Genomic DNA, 23,390 nt, shown 5'->3' with positions numbered 1-23,390 from the left:
CTTAGAACGCAAGCTTTTGAAAGCATGAAAATCATACCATTATCGTCCCCATGTAAACAACAAAAATGCCATTTTGTAAACGGTGACGTAATGCACGTGTAGTCTGTAAAAAGTTGCATTTAACAAATTATCTAACTAACCTTTTTTTTAGATCAAGAGTAAAATGCGCAGGGTGAAGACCATCTATGATTGTCAGGCGGATAACGATGATGAGCTCACTTTCGTTGAGGGTGAGGTCATCATAGTAACTGGGGAAGAAGATCAGGAGTGGTGGGTAAGTAGCCTGACAAGCCAGACCCACATCAAGATGTTTGGTCTGGAAACTCACCATAGACAGGGCTCAATCCGAGGGGCGGGATAAACGGTTGTCTTTCAAACTCCCTCTGCACGCGATAGGATAGCGCCACACCAACCAGAGCAATGAAGGTGAAACAGAGCTCGTTGATAGATTAAACATTCGCCGTATCCGGTCGTCTAAACTCTGAACACATCTTCCCTTTTTAAGAATGACTTCAGTGCCGTTCTTTGTTCTTTTCTCAGAGAAAAGCTTAAGTCCAAGTCTTCCAGAGTTGCGGTCAGAGCTGATTCGAAAGACCACCGTTCGCCAGTTTTTGTGTTTACTAGAATCACGCAAAAGCAACTCGGCTGTCGTCATTATGGCCCCGCCCACCCAATCTATACACGATGTGATTGGTCCGGCAATAGTTAGAGGAATACAGCTCAGAAGGGTATTGAGAGTTCCTAGACGACACTTGTGGGCAGATTAAATTTGCTGCCGCTAGGGTGCGTCTAGATTTCTAGGCTAAGCCACCATGGATCCCAAAAGAAAACTGAATTGGTGGGAGGAAGAAGCGCTACTACTTTCTGAATTAGTCGAATAGCATTTATTTTTTATTTTTTATAAAAGGCAAGTTCAGCCCAAAATTAACCAGCACTGAAAAATATGATGCCTGCTCTATCCAAACGAGATTAACGTTTGAACGTTTGATTAACTGCTCATTGTCAAAGATTTCATAAACATCCTCTCCTGAAAGATTTGCACACATCTGTCTCCACAGTGCCATCACAAGCCCCTACTGGCAACTCCTAACCACTTGAGAGACCCCTTGAGCTGTCTTAAATAACTGGGAGAGTGATTCTTAGCTTTAAGAAATTTGATAACTTGCTTTCATACTTAAGTTTTGAAAGTAGGAGTACATTTCATGAATTTTCAGCACTTAAGACTAAAATGGCACTTTGAGAAGCTTGATAAATACGGGCACTGTTCTTATTTTAGTTACAAATAACGAGGCACTTAATTGTAGACATTAAAAGTTGTTCTACTAGGGCTGTGAATTTTTGCATTGACAGAATCAAATCAATTAAATTACTGGGTTGATTTTAAATTACATTTGGAAGTTGTTTGGAAACAGAACTGTTTAATTAAGAAAATGCGAATTTTTGTGAATTCTGAATTCTGAAATTTGAATATGTTCACTATCAGTGATGCCAGTAACGCGTTACATAGTAACGCGTTACTCTAATCTGACTACTTTTTTCCAGTAACGAGTAATCTAACGCGTTACTATTTCCAAACCAGTAATCAGATTAAAGTTACTTCTCCAAGTCACTGTGAGTTACTTTTTTAGTCATTTTCCTTAGTAAAAACCGACAGCTTATTAAAATTCTCAGCCCGGGGGCTGGAGCCGTGTTTTTTATTTATTTATTTTACTTTTTACATTGTTGCAGCCATTAAAATAGTTCAGTTTTGTTTTTAATGTCAAAGTAGTTATTTTTCGTTTCGTTTTTTTATTATCCTAATTTAGAAAATGTTCAGAGCAATTTTTTGTTTGTTAAATTAAAGTTTATATAGGCAAGACAATTCAAGAGTTGGTTTGAGAGACTAGGCTATTAAACATGCGGTTAACTCACTGGGTCGTCACATAAAAAAAATTAAAACTTTAATTTAACAAACAAAATTTGCTCTACACATTTTTCTAAATGAACTTAAAAAATAAACGAAACGAAATATAACTACTTTGACATCAAAAACAAAGTAGGCTAGTTATTATACCACCACAAAGGCATTTTTGACGAGCTGAGGCAGGCTGATAGATTAGCCTACTGCTCGCAACGGCGCTCAAAAAAACGAAACGGGCTACACAATCTAAAGAAAAGAAAAAAAGCACATGCAGGTTGTCTTATAGCCTACCTTACACTTCAGCAAAATTAATATAAATCCGATCTTCAGTTCCCGCGGTATATGCTCATTTAACGGAGTTCACATCAAAGCAAAAGATTCCAGCATTTTATTCAGCAGCTCATTTCAAATTCAGAGATCGCAATATGAGAGAGAGCGACCTAAGCCCTGGTAAGATCATTAGTCTCATTATTTTATATTGAAGATGATTGTGTTTTGTGTGACTTATTTTAAAGTTTCATTTACGGCCATGCGTTGGCTTGCTTTACTCATTTGCAGCGATGTTGCAGTAGCATATCTATCTGACTACAACATAACACGCTCTCACACATTTATTTTTTAATTATTTGCCAAAATTTACACATGTGGTTTAAACAACCAGATATATTTACATTTGTCCGGTTTAGTTTGAAATGCTTTCATGCACCTTCTGAATTGGTTTGTTTGAGTGATCGGAATTAAATACGTCTCGAAAGACTCTCGGAAGGCATTTAGGCCAAACGTTACTCCTGGTCATTTCCCAATCAGATAGATAGGCCGACCTGGTCAGAGAAAACGAATGAAGGAACCAGTTGTAAAAAGGCCATAACTCTAGCAGCTGCACTGAAGAAACGGACTCTTTAACCCTGCGCGAGCCATATCTTGACAGTGGCGCAAGCTGTCATGGTCTCATGTTGTTTCCACCAGCACATCTCACTGTTCATTTTAATTATTAAAATAAATATAAAACGAAGGAGAAGCCTAAAAAAGGGGGCGTAAAAAAGTCGAGGCCGTCAGTCTCGGGCATAAATTCAATAAAGTGTGTTGCCAAAAACGGTTGTCATTTCTATTTTGAGACGGCAGGGGTGTTGTCGGCAACTGCTGAATGTAACTAATAAAGTAACTTGTAATCTAACTTAGTTACTTTTAAAATCAAGTAATCTGTAAAGTAACTAAGTTACTTTTTAAAGGAGTAATCAGTAATCAGTAATCAGATTACTTTTTCAAAGTAACTGTGGCAACACTGTTCACTATAGATTTTTTTTAATACTTTCCCCAATGTATATTAAACAAGAAACAGCAGAAGAAAAAGCAAACATGTGAGTTGGTTTATTACACCCAAAAGAAACATTACCTACAGAACATGAACATACAGGCTACCTGGAATAAATCTGAAAAATGACTTGACACAAACTCTTTATTTAGACATATACATGTGCAAACCATGGTACAAGAAGAATCTTTCCGGCCATTGAAATATTGAAAATGCATTGGCAATCCTTTACCACCTCTGGTGTGGATTCATTTAGTAATCCAGCAGCTCTTCATAAATTGTTCCTTCCTTGGTTTAGAGCATCGTTCTGATTGTGACCTTTCTTTTTGTTCTCAGATTGGGCACATCGAGGGGCAGCCAGAGAGGAAAGGCGTATTTCCCATGTCTTTTGTTCATATCTTGTCTGATTGACACACATGATGGTTCTCCACCTCCCACCCAGCGCAATATCTCTGGCTATGGGACGCACTTGACTTAGCTGCTGAATCAACGATGCAAGTTTTAAGATGGAACCACAATGAAAATCATGCTATCACCTTACCATCGTCAGAGACAGTGTGTAAATAAAATGTTAACTGTAACGCTGTTATCCATTTTATAAAGCCTACTGCACAACGGCTAGACTGCACCCATTTAAAAGACCAGCACTTTCCCTCCACTATTACTGATACTGTATCTCTGTATATAAGATTGTACATAAATGTGTGCGTGTGTGTCTCACACAAGGATGAGTGTTACTTGTGTAAATGTAGAAACTTGTATTGGTCTGAAAAGTAAATTTGTGAACTTGTACTCTACCTGCCAGTAAGTTAAAGCTGGGGCCAGTTGTTTAAATAAGTTTTATTAATGTGTCCATTGTTACTATCATCTATAGCAGGGATATAAGTCGACTTCTCTTCCTGATGGAACGACTGGACTTTACATCCTAACACCAGTTTTCAGTTCAGTTTGTGTTTTTACCTTCACATTTCCTAAAATACCACTAAAGCATGTCAGAGTGAAATGTTAATTTGTGTTTGCTGTTCTTTGTTATTGCTACCTAGTGTAAAATTAACCTTTGCAATGCATACATTACCTGTGTGAACCCATATCAATGTTTTATCCACATTTACTACCGTCTTACTGAAGGACAGCGCTCTAATACAACGGTGTTCCACAAACAAAGGTCATACTTAGTCATCTTTAATATTGTTTTGAAAGGTCTTGGATACTTGAAGTACTTTTGAAAATGGGAAAGTTGTTTACTCTGTTTATAGATGTTATATATTTTTAAGTGATAGACATGGATGTACTGTATTGTAATTGGAATCTATGCCATTTTCATCCATGCTGCCAGTAACCCTTATTATAGCTCCTTTCATTAACTGTGCAGTCTCAGTGAAGGACTATGACCAAATTTCACATTAGAAACTATGGTCAAGCTTGCTCATCCAGTTACTTTGAGGCAACAATCAAGGTTCTAGCACTATGGCCATGTATTAGGACCACCACTTAATTTGAAGGCACATGGTATGAAGTTTGTCAAGGTTAGCACAGTTGCAGTTTTACTCTTTGAAATAAAGATCACCCCAGTTGCTGCACCTTTGATTTATTGTGGAGAGGTCTTGTATTCTAGGTGTCTTTGACTGCAGATTTTAAGGACGGTGTCCACTGTCTGAACATGTTTTCACCATTCCATTATCAATAAAATGGCTTAATGTTAAACAAGAATAAGTTTCGAGTGTCAAGTTTAACTTTACCATAGTTATGACCAAGTTAGATTGTAGCAACCGCTACAAGTGGACTCAGACCACACACAGCAACTGAAGTGAAAACTGAAATTTATTTGCAGTCCAGCAACAAAAATAAATGCTTCATTTACAGCCATACCAAACATCATATTGGGCCCAACAGTCATTTCAGTTCAAACAACCCAATACACTAGCAATCCATTTAAAAAGCAACTTCACTTTAAGGCAACAAAGTGTGATTCCATAAAACTATACAAAAAAAGCTTAACATAAAGAGAACCTTTTGGCTCACATACCAGACTGCTGGTAAATAAAGAATTATAAAAGGGACAAAATGATCAACTCATTTTGATACAGGAGCTTTTTGTGATGTCTTTTTGGCTTGGTCCACCTTCTCCACAGATTTGATGACTCCAACAGCAACAGTCTGTTTTAAATCCCTTACAGCAAAGCGACCTGACCAAAAAAAACAAAAACAAATTTAAAACATGGCTTTTAGCACATTTTGAATGCTTAAAATCTACTTTCTTACCCAGAGGTGGATAGTGAAAGAAGCTCTCCACACAAAGGGGTTTGTTTGGGACAAGTTTGACTGTGGCACCATCTCCTGACATCAGGTACTGGGGGCAGTCCTCCAGTTTCTTCCCTGTACGCCGATCTAGCTTTTCCCTCAGCTCAGCAAAACGACAGGAAACATGGGTCGTGTGGCAGTCTAGTACAGGGGAGTAACCAACCTTGATTTTTCCTGGGTGGTTCAGCATTATGATCTGTTGAAAAGAGAGTCAGTTATTGGCTTGTTAGCCAGAGTTCAAAAGGTCAAAACAAGCATAGCTACCTGAGCAACAAAACTGTTGACATCTGACGGTGGGTCCTGCTGTGAGTTCCCTGCTACGTCACCTCTCCGGAGATTTTTTACAGACAAATTTTTTATGTTGAAGCCCACGTTGTGGCCAGGGAGGGCAGTCTGAAGCCCCTGGTGATGCATCTCAATGGATTTGACCTCTGCAGTCAACTTTGCTGGTGAGAAGGTCAGAACCATTCCAGGCTTCAAGACCCCAGTCTCAATCTTACCTACAGGGACTGTGCCAACACCTGGGGGGTGGGGTCAGTCATAGCAGATGTTAAGAGTACCAACCAAAAGGGTTATATAAAAAAAAACAAAAAAAACAAAAAAAACAAAAAAAAACACCATAATAATAGCCCACTTAGTTTTACTCACCACCAATCTTGTAGACATCTTGTAGGGGAAGGCGCAGTGGCTTACTTGCATTACGCACTGGAGGAAGTAGAGAATCAAGCACCTCCAACAAGGTTCGTCCATTTGAATGGCCTTCTTTCCTCTTGAGCTTCCATCCTTTGAACCACGGCATCTAAAAAAAATGAACATACAAGCAATTGAGATTAGCAGCTCGCCAGCTCCAGATCAGGGATGTTCAGTCATGTTCCTCAAGATCTCCAGTCTCAAAGCTCAGCTCAAACACCCAAACCAGCTAAAGAAAGACTTGAGCAGTACGGGATAATTACAGACAGGTGTGTTAGAGCTAAACTCTGTAGTTAGCAGCACTCGAGGAACATGATTTAAGCACCTCTTGTCTAGATATTCATGGGGTGCTGAGTGGCATCACCTTCTGAGATGGGGCAATCATATTTTCACCAATCCAGCCAGAAACCGGTATGAAAGGTACAGCACCAATCTCAAAGCCAATCTTCTTGATGAACACTGAAACGTTCTTCACAACCTCATCATAACGTTTCTGGCTGAATGGTGGTTCAGTCATGTCCATTTTGTTGATGCAGACCACAAGCTGTTTGACCCCAAGGGTGTAAGCCAGCAAAGCATGCTCTCTTGTCTGACCATTGCGAGAAATCCCAGCCTCAAATTCACCCTTTGCAGCAGAGACGATCAATAGAGCAGCATCAGCCTAAGTAGTGAAAAATAATGCCATTTCATTAAACTTGATTGAATATGTGATACCAAGAGACAACCTCGAGTTTTTATCTGGGTTTCGGAGCAATACCTGTGAGGTCCCTGTGATCATGTTCTTGATAAAGTCACGATGGCCAGGTGCATCAATTATAGTAAAAGTGTATTTCTGAGTGTTGAATTTAAGCAGGGAAATGTCAATTGTGATGCCACGTTCCCTTTCTGCTTTCAGTTTGTCCAGCACCCAGGCATACTTGAAGGAACTTTTTCCCATCTTCAAAAGAAGACAAATAAAATAAAAGTTAGTCTTATACCCAAACAATCATAATATGCAATTCAAGTTAACACACTTACCTGGGTTGCAGCCTTCTCATACTTCTCAATAGTTCTATGGTCAATTCCTCCACATTTGTAGACCAGATGACCAGTTGTTGTGGATTTACCACTGTCTACATGGCCAATGATGACTAAATTAACATGGATCCTTTCTTTGCCCATATTATAGTGAAAGTAATTCAAGTTATAGACCGCAACTACAGCTCTTCAAACCTATGCCTTGTTCCTAACGTGACTTCAGACCACAGTGTAAAGTAACCAAAGGGAGCGATTAAGTAGGCTATGGATGATGGTGATTGAGTCCTGGTGTGATCAATAACCGCTGAAATAAAAACCACGCCCTCAATTAACTAGAATAGCCTATACATAGCCAACTCTATTACATATAGGCCTATAAACACCATAGACAGATAAACACCATGCGTTCATTCGACACACATTCCCCTTTTTATTCCTCTTAAATCAAAATAAATATTTTGTTATCTTCTTATGACGGTAGCATTCACAATCCTTCAATCATTAATCATGCATTACAAACAATAATATATAAAAAAATGTGATCAACCGGAAACCAACGAATGTAACACGTGGAGTTACTGTTTAACTGATTGACTGTTTAATGGATTGTTTGATTGATTTTTTTATTTTTATTGAAATGGCTGGGGATGTAATAAATGGCTTGAAATATTGGCTTGTATATTTTAAACATGCAACTTTGATTAGGCCTTCCACAAATCGTACATAAATACAAATAAAATAACGAATTAAATAAATAAATAAATAAATAAATACATAAATAAATAAATAAATAAATAAATGTATCATCAAAATAAATTAAACATTTAAAAGTTAGTTTAAACTTTAAACCGGTAGTAAGATTCAAGTAATGTGATTGGGTGACAAAACTTGTTGCATTTGCACAGGTTTACATAACAGGAATGAGTTCATCTATCAGGTGTGTCGTATTAGCGTTGGCCGGCAGGGGGCGCGTTGGATACTACCTTCGCTTTAGTTGTATTAAAACAAATCGTAAGCTATCTAATGTCTAATGTCGACTATCTAATCTATTTGAAGCCGTGTACTTGGTTTTCATATTACATGATAGTCTACTTGATTCGGGCGTTTGGTTAAAATAAATGCAAAAATCACAATGACGTTTTATTAACCCGGAAATAACAGTCGGTAAGACAGCTGAGCGAGCGAGTGAGAGAGAGAGAGCGAGAGGCTCAGATATAGAGAAAGAGAGAGAGAGATCTAAAGCCTTCTCCCTGGAGCTTATAGCGTGTTACCTGGACTCCATACGTTTTATTTTCATCGCTTCACATTCAAAGGTGCGTTTTCGTTCCTCTCTTATGTCTTTATGCTGCATGTACAGCGTTTTGTTGTGTATATTCATAACTCTGAATGCATTGGTGCTGTACAGCATGTGACTAAGCGGTGTGCTTTCAGCACGATGGCACCCGTGGCTATCCGTTTTTTTTTTTTTTTTTTTTTATGGTATAGACAGGAGAAACAAATGAAACATGAGTTTATAACAGTGTGTAAATGCATTTATGGGTAAAGCAAAAGTAGAGCAGCTTTGTGTCATACAATAAAGCACAATGCAGTGTAACTTCTGTCTTGCATTGTGCAGCATAGGACCTTACGTACACTTTCATGAGCAGAAATGGAAAATCTGGATATTTTAAAAGTGTGATTTACAGGTCAGAAAATCATGGAATAACATGTAAATGTGTTTAGTTGTTGCACATTTCCTAGTCATACTCAGGTGTACATTTCATTGGCTAGAAATGTCTTATGATTTTTTAAATTCTTGACCGATCTGAAATTAATTAGTCAGGTCCAGTTGATGCTTTTGCACATATTCCAAATGGATCATGTATATTGTAATTTAGTGTTCAAGTCTAGTGTTCAAGTGTCGTCCAATGTAACTAGATTCCATTCATCCATGTGCAGTTTAATGAAAGTACTTGCAATACATTTTCTGTTTCCAAACCGATTAAGATGTCAGAATGGTTTGATTACCATATGTGTATAGATTTGCCTAATTAATTAAAATCATTAGTTTGATGCATGGCTTCATTAGTATGCATTCAATAGCGATGTCAGGTTCTTGTGTAACATCATCCAGTTTATGCAATTTCCTTCTTTCCCTTCAAAAAGTCATATTAATGTGACATTATTGAGTGCTGGTGTGGCATAAAGCACTGGATTGTGTGATTGTATAACCTTAGCTCATCTCTGCCCATCTGAGATCAATCACAAAACCCTGACGAATACAGTATAATCACTTTATAAACCTTCCTGTCATTTCAGATCATATAACATTGGATAAATATTGTCTTCAGTTATTCATGTGCAGCTGCCAGCTACTGAGTTCATATCATGCCATCTTATCACCTCTCTTTCCCTGTCCTTTTATGGTATGTAGGTAAGACTTGAAGTCAAGCATACAGGAAGACTCTGATGTGGTGGTTTTTGACACTTTGTTGTTTGCCAGCACCATAGCCTATATTTTTAAGTCATGGCTAGTTTGAGATTAGTTCTTAATGTGTAACCTGTTTGTTTGTGTAGGAGGATGTTGCCTGCTGGGATTGCATTTTAGATCCCTGTAGTGCATCAGGGAGTAAATTGGATGGATCATAATTTATGTATGGTTGATGGGTTGATGGATATAATCTTACATAATATAGACACATAAAAAAAAAATATTTATCATTATTATACTATTATTATAGTAGCATTGCATAGAGCAGAAAATATTTTCTATTTCAAATAAATGCTTTTAATTTGATCTTTGTCCCTTAAAGAATCATAAATGTATCATGGTTTCCAAAACACTTTTATCAGCTAACAGTTTTCAACATTGAAATGTTTTTTTGAGCAGCAAATCAGCTTATTAGACTGATTTTTGAAGGATCATGTGACGCAGACTAAAGACTTTAGTGAAAATTGCTGCTTTGCCATCACAGGAATAAATAATAAATATAAAATATATTCAAATATATTGTAATAATATTACTGCTTTTACATCATATTTGATCAATTAACTTGATAAGGGCTTCTTTCCAAAACTTGACCGTGGTAGACATGGCATTGCATGCATTGCTTTGCCTGCATGTCCGACCATGAGGGCTAAACATTGTGGGTCTGCTTGTTTAACGGACAAATGTTGTAAATAAAGATACTTGGGAATCCACTTCTGCATCTGACGTGGAAGTGGTAGGTGTGTGCAACTGTGCATTTGTGTTTGTTTGTTTGAGAGGGGACTGCTTTAGTAAGCATTAGATTAATGGTAATTGTATTTAACAGTTCACAATTAAAGAAGCCTTAGATAATTTGTGACATTAACTGTATAAAAGGAACTAAATGCAAGAATTGCAACTGTCAATTGCATTTTTTATTGCTCATATGTAAAAAGCTGTAATGAAACGAGACCCACCCCGACTTCTTAGGTTGTCTATTAACCTATAGACTGATTTTTATGTATTGCTCAGGATATTTTTGCTGGGAAAATCAAAAGTATGAGATGTTTACGTGCAATCCGGAGAGCCTCTCCTCTGTTCAATGACACGTGAAATTAATGCTTATACAATGTTCAGGATGATGCCGAAAGGCAATGTCAGTGTCATGCAAAGAAAAGGGATTAATTCAAACTACAGTTTCAAATAGTCATATCTATATAGTCTATAGTGTCAAATATACTATGTAATCAAACTATCATGACAGTGCTTTTTTAATTACCTCACCTGTCGGCATGATGCGGTGAATTACAGAGCTTGTGTGAAAATATTCACAGCATTACTGCTGCAGCATATAGTTTATGCAATAAACTATGATCAGGGTGGGATACGTTTCCCACATGGGCGTCGGAACCATTGTTTGTGAGTGGGACAAGACCCACCCACTTTTTAAGACCAATGATATTGGACCCACTGACTTTTATCGTCTCTAATTCAGCACGTCTGCTTACCTTGACTACCCCTTAACCGAGAAACTTATTAAGAAACTTATTATTAAACACATGTTAAACGCTTTATTTCCCCTTTTCTAATATTTTCAATTTTTTTATTGAAAATAAATACCTTTCCGATCTGATATGTGATGGGGAAAGGGAGTAGAGCGAGTGTGGCAAAAGACGGATTCGAACCTATGCTCGCGATAAGCGTCAACTTAATGTCATGCGTCTTACCCCTACTCTATAACCAAGTTAAATAATTTAGTGATTTCTGTAATTTTGTCTGGCCCAATCAATCGTTTAGTAAACAGCACTTTTTCGGTCTGGATACGGAGCATAAAAAACATGCAACTTGTACATTATCTGTGAAACTGTTGATTTCTATGGCAGTTAAATGAATATAGCCTTTTTATTAGACTACTGGTATTGACTGGTTTGAGGTCTTTTTTTGGTATAGGAAAGGGATATGGCCTAAAACGCACCATAATGCAGGAAATCGCATCTATGAAATCATTTTTTTTTAAGGGGGAGAACACCCAGACCCCCCGCAAAACAATTTCCCCACCTATCATATTTTGTCTTAGCCGCTACTGACCCACCCACTTTTTATTTGCTTCCGACGCCCATGGTTTCCCAAAAACATCGATAGCCAACTATGGTCGCAAGTTCCGTCGTTATCAACATAGTTCAACCAGTCTGTGTTTCCCAAAACCATATTTCCAACGAACATTCGCAAACAGCATCACAAACTTGTGTGGTCGGAACGACAGATCTTGACCTGGGGTTAGAAGCATATTGTTTGCAAGGACAATAAATACTTATCTTGAGCAAAATAAGCAAGCTGACATTTAGTGCAATCTATATCTTTTATTTACAATACATAGTCTACAAATGTCATTGACTTCTTTTAGTTTGTCAAGAGATGCAAAGCACTGTTTTTAAAGAGTGCGCATGTGCATACGTGCTCTAGTACGTAAGAATGAGCCAATGATTGAAAATGAAAATGAAGCAAAAAAAATTCTTAAGTGCCATGTCCATAATTTGTAGCATAAAACCTACCATGAATTCGATCTCAAATTAATTAATTAAAAGCAGTTATTACTCCACCACCTGAATGACATCATTACATTAACCAATGTGGTTGAATGATTTGCTACAGTGTGTTTCAGGAAACAGTTGTGACTAGCTACTTGATTTCTTCAACGATGCAACGTATTATTGTAGTTCAGCAGTGAGTTACGTCGCAAGCACCCCAGAGCCGTAAGTTGCTGGGGGCAGTTCTCTTAATGTCCACCAGTGTTGCTAACAATGAGGGCTTCTGTATTTTACATAAACTCACTTTTAAAATGGTTGGGTTTAAAGTTATATACGCTCATGATCTTCTCTCTGTGCTCTTGATTCTAAGCTAAAATATCGGCTGTAATATTTGCGTGGTGCATATTTCATTGTCAGGTTAACAGCTACAGGTTAGCTGTTACAACTTCATCAAGGGAAAGAAGGCCTTGCAGCTGGGGCAAAAGTGGAAATTCCTCAGGGGGAAAAAAATGAGCAAAGGGAATTAAACCCAATTTTTATTAGAGACCCCATGAAATGGTATGATGGGTGTTGACATATTTTCCACCTGTAACAGGAAATTGAATTGGGACATCAAAATCCTTTTTTAATTATCCAGTAGTTTGTCACTGCCCGGACAAACACATTAAGACTCTTCCTTCGCAATCAGTTTTTTAGTTGAGAAAGGAAATAAAGTAAATAATTAAAATGAATGAAAAACTATGATTTGATTACCATCCAGCCAGAGGCTGTTTTTATGCATTACATTGTTAAAGTGACAGTGGCGGGTAAATAAAAATAGCATACTGTTTCACCCCTTTGTAAACTTTGTTTAATTCATGCGAGTGGTACCGTATGTCCGAATATGATCAGTCGTTTTCGCCGTCATTACCCGGATGAGTGCCAGAAGACGCGAATAAGAACTTGCACGCGCTGAGAGAAGATCCGTCACTGTGCATCATCCGAAAGCGCGCACGCGTCTCACAGCACAGAAATATTGAGTTCTCTTTCAAGTCTTGCGCTTAAACGGACAAACTCACACAAGAAGTAAGCCAACATGTCCATCTTGATGAGTATCCTAGCAGACAGTCTGAATATGCCTCAAGTGAACTGTATACAGTCGAGAAAGAAGAGCATATCCCTGCACTAGCTTTTAAAGGGGCAGTAGCCTTTACTGCTCTGTTTAATGTCAAACAAAATTACATCACTCACTGCTCTTGATTGAATATCTTTTGTAAGATATTCACAAAATAAAATATTTTGTGCTTATTTTATACTGGATTGTTGCAATGTGCTAAATAAATATTGCATAAATGCATAATTTGTAATTGATTTATTATTTGAAACTTTAATATGAATTAATGCAATTCCAATACCTTGATTTTTAGTAAAGTTACACAGTCATAGCATTAGTCATAAATGCAATGGTACTAATAATTGGCATTTCTTTTTAGTGTTTTGGTTTCGGCCAAGAATTTTTATTTCGGTGCATCCCTACTGACAATGTTCTGCTCGGTATGTCGTCTACACGCTTCAGAAGATGCCAAAACTAATAGTTTCATTGTTGGGACTAAAAACCTAAAACTGGAAGCCATAAAAGACCACGAATCATCCAAATGCCACATTCAGGTAAAAAGAAAAGAGAGAGCACAGAGCCCTACTCATTTAATGAAATGTATATCAGTTCATGGTTTGTGTATGTATAAGAAAGAAAATAAGAGAAAATGTCAGTATTTCATTGAGACTTGAGATTAAATAAACTGCTTAAGTATGGTAGAGCTTGTAGTATTAATTTTTCACATGCAGTTACTAGGGCTGTACTAGAATAATCGAATATTCGAATATTCGTTCGGTGAGGTGGTATTCGATTTTCAGTTTTGAGATTCGAATATTCGTTTTTTTTTTTTTTCAACACGTGACTTCCGTCGCGGACTCATTCTCAATCATGCTTGAAATAATACTAATAAATAAAAAAAAAACCCGCAACATGCTTTTAATAAAAGCATCGCGCATTTTAAAGATTTAAATTAACAAAAAGTCAGAATAAGACAAAATAAATCCCTTATATAGAATAAAACTAATTGTAATAGATATTACATTTTGTGTCATTTTAAAAACAATTCATTTATTCTTATTCAACTGTTTATAAGCATGCAGTTCATTGAAATCACTGCGTGTTACTAATTTAATTTCTGTTTTGGGATTCATTTGTTTTAAAGAAAGGTTCGTTATTTATACCTTATTAAAGTTCTTGCTCTCAACAGACTTTGTGTTTTGTATCACTTGTGCACTGTCCGTTTTCGGAGCATAAACCTGCCCGTGTAATGCGTACCGGAAACTGTTCTATTTAAAAGATTATTAAATGTTTATTAATATTTAAAGAATGTGTGCAACCTGATCATATTGCACCAAACGCAACACTGCACTCCACTGGGTCTGCCGCAACACATTTACGATGCCGAAGAGTGAAACGTGAAGTCGTGAAAGATGATACAAATGCAAACCGACACTATTATTATATATTTAGCCCCACCCACCGAAGCTTCGAATATTCGATATTGATTGCCACCTAAGCTTCGAAGCTCAAAAAATGGCATTCGAAACAGCCCTAGCAGTTACACATTGTGGGTTAAAAGTGGCTGGTAAAAACATTGAGTGGCTGGTAGATTTTGAAATCCACCAGCCACAGTGGCCGGTGGATAAAAAAGTTAATTTCCATCCCTGCTGTCCATGTCCAGAAAACTAATAACAACATCATCAAAGTAGTCCATATGTGACATCAGTTGGTTGATTAGTCTCTTGAAGCATCGAAAATACATTTTGGTCCAAAAATATCAAAAACTACTACTTTATTCAGCATAGTCTTCTCTTCCGTGTTCCTCAAATAAGGATTCGAATTATGAATCAGTGAATCGATCAATGATTCTGATCGCCAAAGTCATGTGATTTCAGCAGGTTGGCAGTTTGACACGCGATCCGAATCATGAATCAATCATTTGCGACCGTTTGAATCTTTATTTGAGGTTTGAAAACAAACGCGGAAGAGAAGACAATGCTGAATAAAGTCGTAGTTTTTGTTATTTTTGGACCAAAATTTATATTCGATGCTTCAAGAGATTCTAATTAACCATCGGATGTCACATATGGACTATTTTGATGATGTTTATGATCCCTTTCTGAACATAGACAGTATAGTGTGCATACACTTGGATACGCTCTCTGACTAAATATAAAATATCTTAAACTGTGTTCCGAAGATGAACGGAGGTCTTACGGGTGTGGAACAATATTAGGGTGATTTCATTTTCGGGTGAAAAAAAACAACAACAAAAAACAGCCCTGTCATCACAGTAATCAGTCACATTTTAAAATGTATTTGAATAGAAAATATTTATTTTAAATTGTAATAATATTTTACAGTATTACTGTACTAGAGGTGTAATATTCATAGACAGTAAAAGAAATGGACAGAGCGATCCCATTGACTTCTACGGCGTTAAGTGATGTCAGTAAAGGAGCACTCACTTCCTGATGGCTGAGCGAACTGCGCAGGCTCAGACTGAGCTTGACGACGTAGATGTGACGTGAGCCTCCTGTCTGACAGCTGTGAGTCTTCTAGTAGATGTGGAAAGTGAAAGCTGAATCACGTTGTTTAAATATTTTCTCCCGTTGCTTTTGGCTCACTATGGGCTTCTCCCCATTCTTCTCCCTTGACTTTATCAGACTTTATGTCTCCACGTCCCCCCGACTGTCTCATAGACAGTAAAAGATTGCCTGCGAGCGTCTCCTCAGGTCTATACGGTAATTTCTCAACTGTGCGACAGGGTCGCGTTGGTTATGACGCAATCGTTAGCCTATTTTTACAAAAACAGCTTCTGCGGGGCGATAGTGTAAGATACAAGGTAATGGAGCCTTTTATACATTGTCGTGTTTCTTTAGAAATAAACAATGGACAAATGGAGTCTTTAAACGCCTCTGATGTAAAGTTATTCACTGTCAAAGTGACTCAAAAATGAATGGGAGTCAATGGGATGCTAACAGTAGGTGATGGCTTGGTTAGCAATGGCAGCCCCTATGGGTGGAGCGCTTTCCGAGCGCTAGATAACCCCCTTGGTAATATTGCACAAAACTGATGGTTCGGTACGTACCTCGGTTTTGAAGTCACGGTTCGGTCTGGGTTCGCTACAGCAGGGTGGAGAATTAAATATACAATTGCTTTTTTTATTAAACAGTGGTTTACTGAACAAATTGTGAACAAACAGGTTAAGTAGAATATAATTAATATTTAAGCTAATATAGTGTATATATGTAGCAAAATAATTAATTTCTCTGAACTAACAAGCTGCGGACACTAAATGACTTCTGAGGTTAATGTACTGGAGATTGTTTACAAGCTGTTTTATTGACATCTTTGAAACACTGATTGAGCGATTATGCGACACACCCACAGAAAAGAAAGGTATACATTGCTGTCACCGGGGCGGTATCCTAAGGTAAAAAGAAAGTGAAAAGGTACATCTTTGTACATTACTTACCCCTAAATGGTACATATTAGTACCTTAAAAGTACATCAGTATTTTAAGAGTGCGTATTACCTTAAAGGTAAACATTAGTACCTTTTCGGTTTTTGTAACTATACAGCAATGCACCTTTTTTATACACTTTAGCAAGTTATAATGTATCCTCAACATAACTTCAGATGTTAATTCATGTTTATTTTTTAACTAAGAAAGGATGATAGCGTGAATGTCAATCTGTCACATCACATTAAAGAGTGTCAAAGCGGCATTTATTGTTTGAATTTCATGATTAAAATAGACCGAATACTTAATATGTTCATGTGGGAACTCAAATTTGAAGTATGTTTCGCTTATAAAACAAGCCTGCTGTTTACTGTTAAAGATTGCATTCGGTACACACCGTGCACCGTACTGGAAGTCCTGTATCGAAATGTGTTTAGTACAAATACGTGTACCATTACACCCCTAGTTTTTACTTTATTTTTGTTGTCAAATAATTGCAGCCTTGGTAAGCAAAAGAGACAACTTTGCTAGTGTCATTTCAGGTGTGCACTATATATTTAAAATAGATGCAGAACCCACAACCACTTTTCTCAAATAATTTTACGAGCCCCTGTGTGCATCCATTATTGTAATTAGTGCTTATTGCTAATCTTTTCATCCCTGTAAGAATGTAAGTTCTTTGAAAGTACTTTGTGTTTTTGGTGGTTAGTGAAGGATTGGTGGCTGTAAAACTCTCTCAAGAATGCAGTGTACAAATCGGTGATGGTTGATGTACACTTTGTAATTGAAGCAGTGCACTGTTCCTTTAAGTTAACTTTCCACTGTACAGCATTAATTTACTTTAACATGAATTTAATCAATTTTCTAAGAAGTCTGAATTATGTGTAGGGCATTTAGTTAGTATCTACCCTAGCAAGCTTTATAGTGAAGTGTCAATACTCAATACTGTATGCCTGTTGTTTTAAGAATGCTAATCTGTAGAATTTGCCTATGAAGACATAAGGAAGCTTAGTGATAATCTTTACTCTGAACTGGCTCACTGAACTTCCTGTTTTACCTCACTTTGGCCTTTACCCCAGGGAATGTACCTCATATTTCGTATGTGTGCTTGTCTTGTGGAAATTGTAAACTAATGATTTTGCTTTTTGTAGATGTTTTTTTTTGTGTGTTGAAGGTTGAATGATGTTTTGTGTTGTTGTGGTGTTGCTTCAAACCACATCTAAGTGCCCCTGTGGACTTGAATTCGTTCTTTAACCTCGGGTGATCTCTGTACTCTGTCTTGCAGCAGCATGTAATATCTTTCTTAATGTCATGTCTCCACATGTCAACCAGTTGAGCTGAGTAGTGTGTTTTCCCTTGATTGCCATATCTGAATTCTAACATTTCAATTGTTAAGTGTTTAATAGAAGTTAAAACATTCAACACACATACCTGATCCGTGCTTGAAAGGAAATGGAAAAGAAAATACACTTTTCCCTACTATTGTTTTAAGGAGGCGTGAACTTTGCATTCTTTCTTCCACTCATGTCTATCATCGTTAACTAAAACTAAAAGCATTAAAAAATTCCATCAGTGTTTAGAAGAAAAAAATGAAATGTATAAAAAACTAAAATCACACCACAACAAAACAAAATTACTTTAAATTGAACTAAAAATAAAATAAAAATGGAAAATATATATAAAATATATATATATATATATATATATATATATATATATATATATATATATATATATATATATATATATATATATATATATATATATTTAACACAATAATAGTATATCAATGATGTTAAAATAACACTGGCTCCATGGTCTCCTATACACTTACCTAAACGATTATTAGGAACACCTGTTCAATTTCTCATTAATGCAATTTTCTAGTCAACCAATCACATGAGAGTTGCTTCAATGCATTTAGGGTTGTGGTCCTGGTTAAGACAATCTCCTGAACTCCAAACTGAATGTCAGAATGGGAAAGAGGTGATTTAAGCAATTTTGGGTGCCGCATGGTTGTTGGTGCCAGACGGGCCGGTCTGAGTATTTCACAATCTGCTCAGTTACTGGGATTTTCATGCACAACAAAGAATGGTGTGAAAAGGGAAAAACATCCAATATGTGGCAGTCCTGTGGGCAAAAATGCCTTGTTAATGCTAGAGGTCAGATGAGAATGGGCCAACTGATTCAAGCTGATAGAAGAGCAACTTTGACTGAAATAACCACTCGTTACAACCGAGGTATGCAGAAAAGCATTTGTGAAGCCACAACACACACAACCTTGAGGCAGAAGACCCCACCGGGTACCACTCATCTCCACTACAAATAGGAAAAAGATGCTACAATTTGCACAAGCTTACCAAAATTAGACAGTTGAAGACTGAAAAAATGTTGCCTGGTCTGTGAGTCTTGATTTCTGTTGAGACATTCAGATGGTAGAGTCAGAATTCGGCGTAAACAGAATGAGAACATGGATCCATCATGTCTTGTTACCACTGTGCAGGCTGGTGGTGGTGGTGTAATGGTGTGGGGGATATTTTCTTGGCACACTTTATGGCCCTTAGTACCAATTGGGCAGCTTTTAAATGCCATAGCCTACCTGAGCATTGTTTCTGACCATGTCCATCCCTTTATGACCACCAGGTACCCATCCTCTGATGGCTACTTCCAGTAGGATAATGCACCATGTCACAAAGCTTGAATCATTTCAAATTTTAGTACAGAGTTCACTGTACTAAAATGGCCCCCACAGTCCCCAGATTTCTACCCAATAGATTTTTATTTTATTTTTTAGATTTAATATTTCGATTTGAAATCAAATTGGACCTTTTTACAACCTCTAATGTCTCTGGCCTTATTGCATAGTCTAAAGAAAATAAAATCAGTTTTCGTTATATTTGATTTAGATAGACATTTTTTCATAATTTAACCAGATCCCATTTTGTAAGTTGAATGTGTTGCAGATGCCATTTCATGTCTTCAGGCTTCAAACATAATGATATGAAACTGTAATTTTCTGTGAAGAATCAACAACAAGTGGGACACAATCATGAAGTGGAACTAAATGTACTGGATATTTCAAACTTTTTTTACAAATCAAAAACTGAAAAATTGGGCGTGCAAAATTATTCGGCCCCCTTAAGTTAATACTTTGTAGCGCCACCTTTTGCTGCGATTACAGCTGTAAGTGGCTTGGGGTATGTCTCTATCAGTTTTGCACATCGAGAGACTGAAATTTTTGCCCATTTCTCCTTGCAGAACAGCTCGAGCTCAGTGAGGTTGGATGGAGAGCGTTTGTGAACAGCAGTTTTCAGTTCTTTCTACAGATTCTCGATTGGATTCAGGTCTGGATTTTGACTTGGCCATTCTAACACCTGGATGTGTTTATTTTTGAACCATTCCATTGTAGATTTTGCTTTATGTTTTGGATCATTGTATTGTTGGAAGACAAATCTCCGTCCCAGTCTCAGGTCTTTTGCAGACTCCATCAGGTTTTCTTCCAGAATGGTCCTGTATTTGGCTCCATCCATCTTCCCATCAATTTTAGCCATCTTCCCACCACCATGTTTGACAGTGGGGAGGGTGTGTTCAGGGTGATGAGCTGTGTTGCTTTTACGCCAAACATAACATTTTGCATTGCCATAAATGTTCAATTTTGGTTTCATCTGACCAGAGCACCTTCTTCCACGTTTGTTGTGTCTCCCAGGTGGCTTGTGGCAAACTTTAAATGACACTTTTTATGGATATCTTCAAGAAATGGCTTTCTTCTTGCCACTCTTCCATAAAAGCCAGATTTGTGCAGTATACGACTGATTGTTGTCCTATGGACAGAGTCTCCCACCTCAGCTGTAGATCTCTGCAGTTCATTCAGAGTGATCATGGGCCTCTTGGCTGCATCTCTGATGAGTCTTCTCCTTATATGAGCTGAAAGTTTAGAGGGACGGCCAGGTCTTGATAGGTTTGCAGTGGTCTGATACTCCTTCCATTTCAATATTATCGCTTGCACAGTGCTCCTTGGGATGTTTAAAGCTTGGGAAATGTTTTTGTATCAATCCGGCTTTAAACTTCTCCACAACAGTATCTCGGACCTGCCTGGTGTGTTCCATGTTCTTCATGATGCTCTCTGCGCTTTAAACGGACCTCTGAGACTATCACAGTGCAGGTGCATTTATACGGAGACTTGATTACAAACAGGTGGATTCTATTTATCATCATTAGTCATTTAGGTCAACATTGGATCATTCAGAGATCCTCACTGAACTTCTGGAGAGAGTTTGCTGCACTGAAAGTATAGGGGCCGAATAATTTTGCACGGCCAATTTTTCAGTTTTTGATTTGTTAAAAAAGTTTGAAATTTCCAATAAATTTAATTCCACTTCATGATTGTGTGCCACTTGTTGTTGATTCTTCACAAAAAAATTGTTTTACATCTTTATGTTTGAAGCCTGAAATGTGGCAAAAGGTCGCAAAGTTCAAGGGGATCGGCACTGTGTATATATACAGTATGTAATGTGTGTGTGAATATATATATATATATATATATATATATATATATATATATATATATATATATATATATATATATATATATATATATATATATATATATTTTATATATATATATATATTTTATATATAATATGATATGATGTCAGATTATAGATTTAGGTAAATGCTAACTTAACAGAAATTAGCAAAATGAAAAATTTAAATTCAGTTTTACAATTAGATTGCGATTCTGTAATTTTTGTTCGGCAGCAATGGGCCTGTTTTCAGATTTAACTTCAGCTGTGTGTGTCACTTTGACACTCTACATATACTCTGTGCCTACTGTGTCCCCTCCCACTCGTTTCCATGGTGAGGATGGCTGAACAGGGTAACCGGCACAGATGACTTACCAACAGTTGGGAAGGAAACCCAACAATATCCATCTGTTGCTTTTAACATGCCAAACCACAGTGAAGCAGAATACTAGACATTCTGCTCTCTTTCAGAAAACATGAGTGATGAGTTTTAAAAAGAGCTTACTGTAGGCAGCATAGGTAGCTTATTCCTGTGAGGTTATGCTTCACTTAGTGAGAATTTGGTTGGTATTGGTGATGTCTGAGATGTCTCACCTTCCCAGGGCTGAAAGAGGATATGAGTCAAGCTTGTTTTTGCCTCATTAGTCAGCTCATAACTCTTCATGCTTGAGACTTGAGGCTGATTTTAGATGGTCCACCCCAGGGCTCCAGATTTTGTCTTTGCCCAAAGGAAAAGGTTTACTAATCTGTGGGTGCTACAGATATTACTGTAGATGTACATTTGGAGTAAGTTACTCTTTTGTTCCCTGTTTATGGAAGCCAATAGAGTGCTGCAGGAATAAGTAGCCAAATGAATTCACATATTTGCACTTTTGGTTTGTTGGTTAAAAACCTGAAATAAGGTATTATGAAATAAAGCTTTTATGTTTCTTTAAAAAGCCAGTTGCTAAACCGGGCCTCAGAGGTTCAAGGTTCATAAATAAATCCAAAATTATAAATTCCAACAGAGAAAATGTTTGGTATAATCTAAAAGACACTGTTGAGGGAAAATGGTAATGCTAACTTCCAGATTGGCCTTCAGAGTACATTGGAGAATTCCTTGGAGTACTTGAGGCTGAACATTCAACCATTTTAAAGAAGAAATGCTATTAATTTTGAAGTGAAATCCAGCAAGCATTGATTCTGACTGTGCTGGTCAGATTGCAAACAAAGTGCCTCACTAGATGTTTAAGTGCTTATTGATCTGTTATCAGGAGAAGTAATAACACTCACATACCTTGTTGATTTGGATTTTTGTTCTGTATCATGGTAAATGGTAAATGGACTGCATTAATATAGCGCTTTCAATAGACCCATGGCCATCCAAAGTGCTTTATATTTTTCCTCACATTCACCCATTCATACACAATGTTAGGTTAGGTGTCTTGCTCATGGACACCTTGACACTTGGTGAGGTGGAACCGGGGATTGAACCACCAACCTTTCGGTTTGTAGGCAACCTACATGAACCACTAAGCCACCGCCGCCCCTATCATCAAGGATACAGTCACGTGGTCCACCCACCGAGTTTCGAGACATTTGATTTTTTATTATGTTATTTTTTACTCCACCAAATATTAGTGCTACAACACTGACTGTTCAATTGAGCCTGTTGCTTTGCTTTAGTTGTTTGGAAGATAATCTTCATAGTTAAGTGTTTGCCAGAGCATTTTTAGGAGTCACTAATCCAGGTCGAGGTTCTAGAGGTAAATCCGCAATTATCTGGGCACTTAATGCTTTGTTTTAGAAATATAGATTAATATTTTTCCAAAAGGTTGTCTTTTGTTGTGTATATTGAGGACAGTTACAGATATATGCATGTGAGCATGTCTCTCTATTGCTTTACTCACTATCAGCTATTAGATATGCTTGTATTTGTTGCATCAGCTTCCTTAACCCTTGCTGCTGTCTCACCGACCTCCTCGATTTCACCTTCAGTGACAGTAACCATTTCCCCGTCCGTCACACTGTTTTAGTGTGGGTCAAGGCAAACAGACGGCACTAGGGGTGTGGGGGGTAAAGACAGTAATTGTGAGGGCAGTAAAGAATGTTGTTAGATGACTCAACCACCCACTGCACACAGTTTACTCTG

The 23,390-nt window shown here is 37.4% G+C and overlaps 3 protein-coding genes across 8 annotated transcripts in view; 2 read left to right on the top strand and 1 right to left on the bottom strand.

The window, feature by feature from the left end:
- Positions 1-4,792, top strand: part of asap1b (ArfGAP with SH3 domain, ankyrin repeat and PH domain 1b) — a 126,370-nt gene extending 121,578 nt beyond the window's left edge. For all 6 annotated transcript variants that reach the window (XM_067435153.1, XM_067435154.1, XM_067435157.1 and 3 more), the window contains 2 exons: positions 152-274; positions 3,549-4,792. In XM_067435153.1, the coding sequence (XP_067291254.1) occupies positions 152-274; positions 3,549-3,623 (198 nt within the window). In that variant the 3' untranslated portion in view covers positions 3,624-4,792. The remainder of the gene's footprint in view (positions 1-151; positions 275-3,548) is intronic.
- A 223-nt stretch (positions 4,793-5,015) lies between these two features.
- eef1a1l3 (eukaryotic translation elongation factor 1 alpha 1, like 3) lies at positions 5,016-7,489 on the bottom strand. Its single transcript, XM_067435159.1, has 7 exons — positions 7,221-7,489; positions 6,961-7,140; positions 6,568-6,864; positions 6,162-6,312; positions 5,778-6,034; positions 5,475-5,709; positions 5,016-5,398 (listed from the first exon to the last, which is right to left on the bottom strand). The coding sequence occupies exons 1-7, from the start codon at positions 7,362-7,364 to the stop codon at positions 5,286-5,288; spliced, it is 1,377 nt and encodes a 458-aa protein (XP_067291260.1). The 5' UTR covers positions 7,365-7,489; the 3' UTR covers positions 5,016-5,285.
- A 712-nt stretch (positions 7,490-8,201) lies between these two features.
- fam49bb (family with sequence similarity 49 member Bb) overlaps positions 8,202-23,390 on the top strand; it is a 127,685-nt gene continuing 112,496 nt past the window's right edge. The window contains exon 1 of the mRNA XM_067435034.1: positions 8,202-8,533. The gene's annotated coding sequence lies outside the window, so the exon portion shown is untranslated. The remainder of the gene's footprint in view (positions 8,534-23,390) is intronic.

The sequence above is a fragment of the Pseudorasbora parva genome, chromosome 24 (assembly GCF_024679245.1).
Source record: "Pseudorasbora parva isolate DD20220531a chromosome 24, ASM2467924v1, whole genome shotgun sequence".
Lineage (NCBI taxonomy): Eukaryota > Metazoa > Chordata > Actinopteri > Cypriniformes > Gobionidae > Pseudorasbora > Pseudorasbora parva.
This window is presented reverse-complemented; position numbering and strand designations above follow the sequence as displayed.

Coding starts and splice junctions, on each gene's coding strand:
- eef1a1l3 (XM_067435159.1), bottom strand. CDS start 7,364: ATGGGCAAAGAAAGGATCCATGTTAATTTAGTCATCATTGGCCATGTA. Junction 6,313..6,567: donor TGATTGCCCCATCTCAGAAG/GTGATGCCACTC, acceptor CATTTTTTTTAG/ATGCCGTGGTTCAAAGGATG. Junction 5,710..5,777: donor TCAACAGTTTTGTTGCTCAG/GTAGCTATGCTT, acceptor TCTTTTCAACAG/ATCATAATGCTGAACCACCC.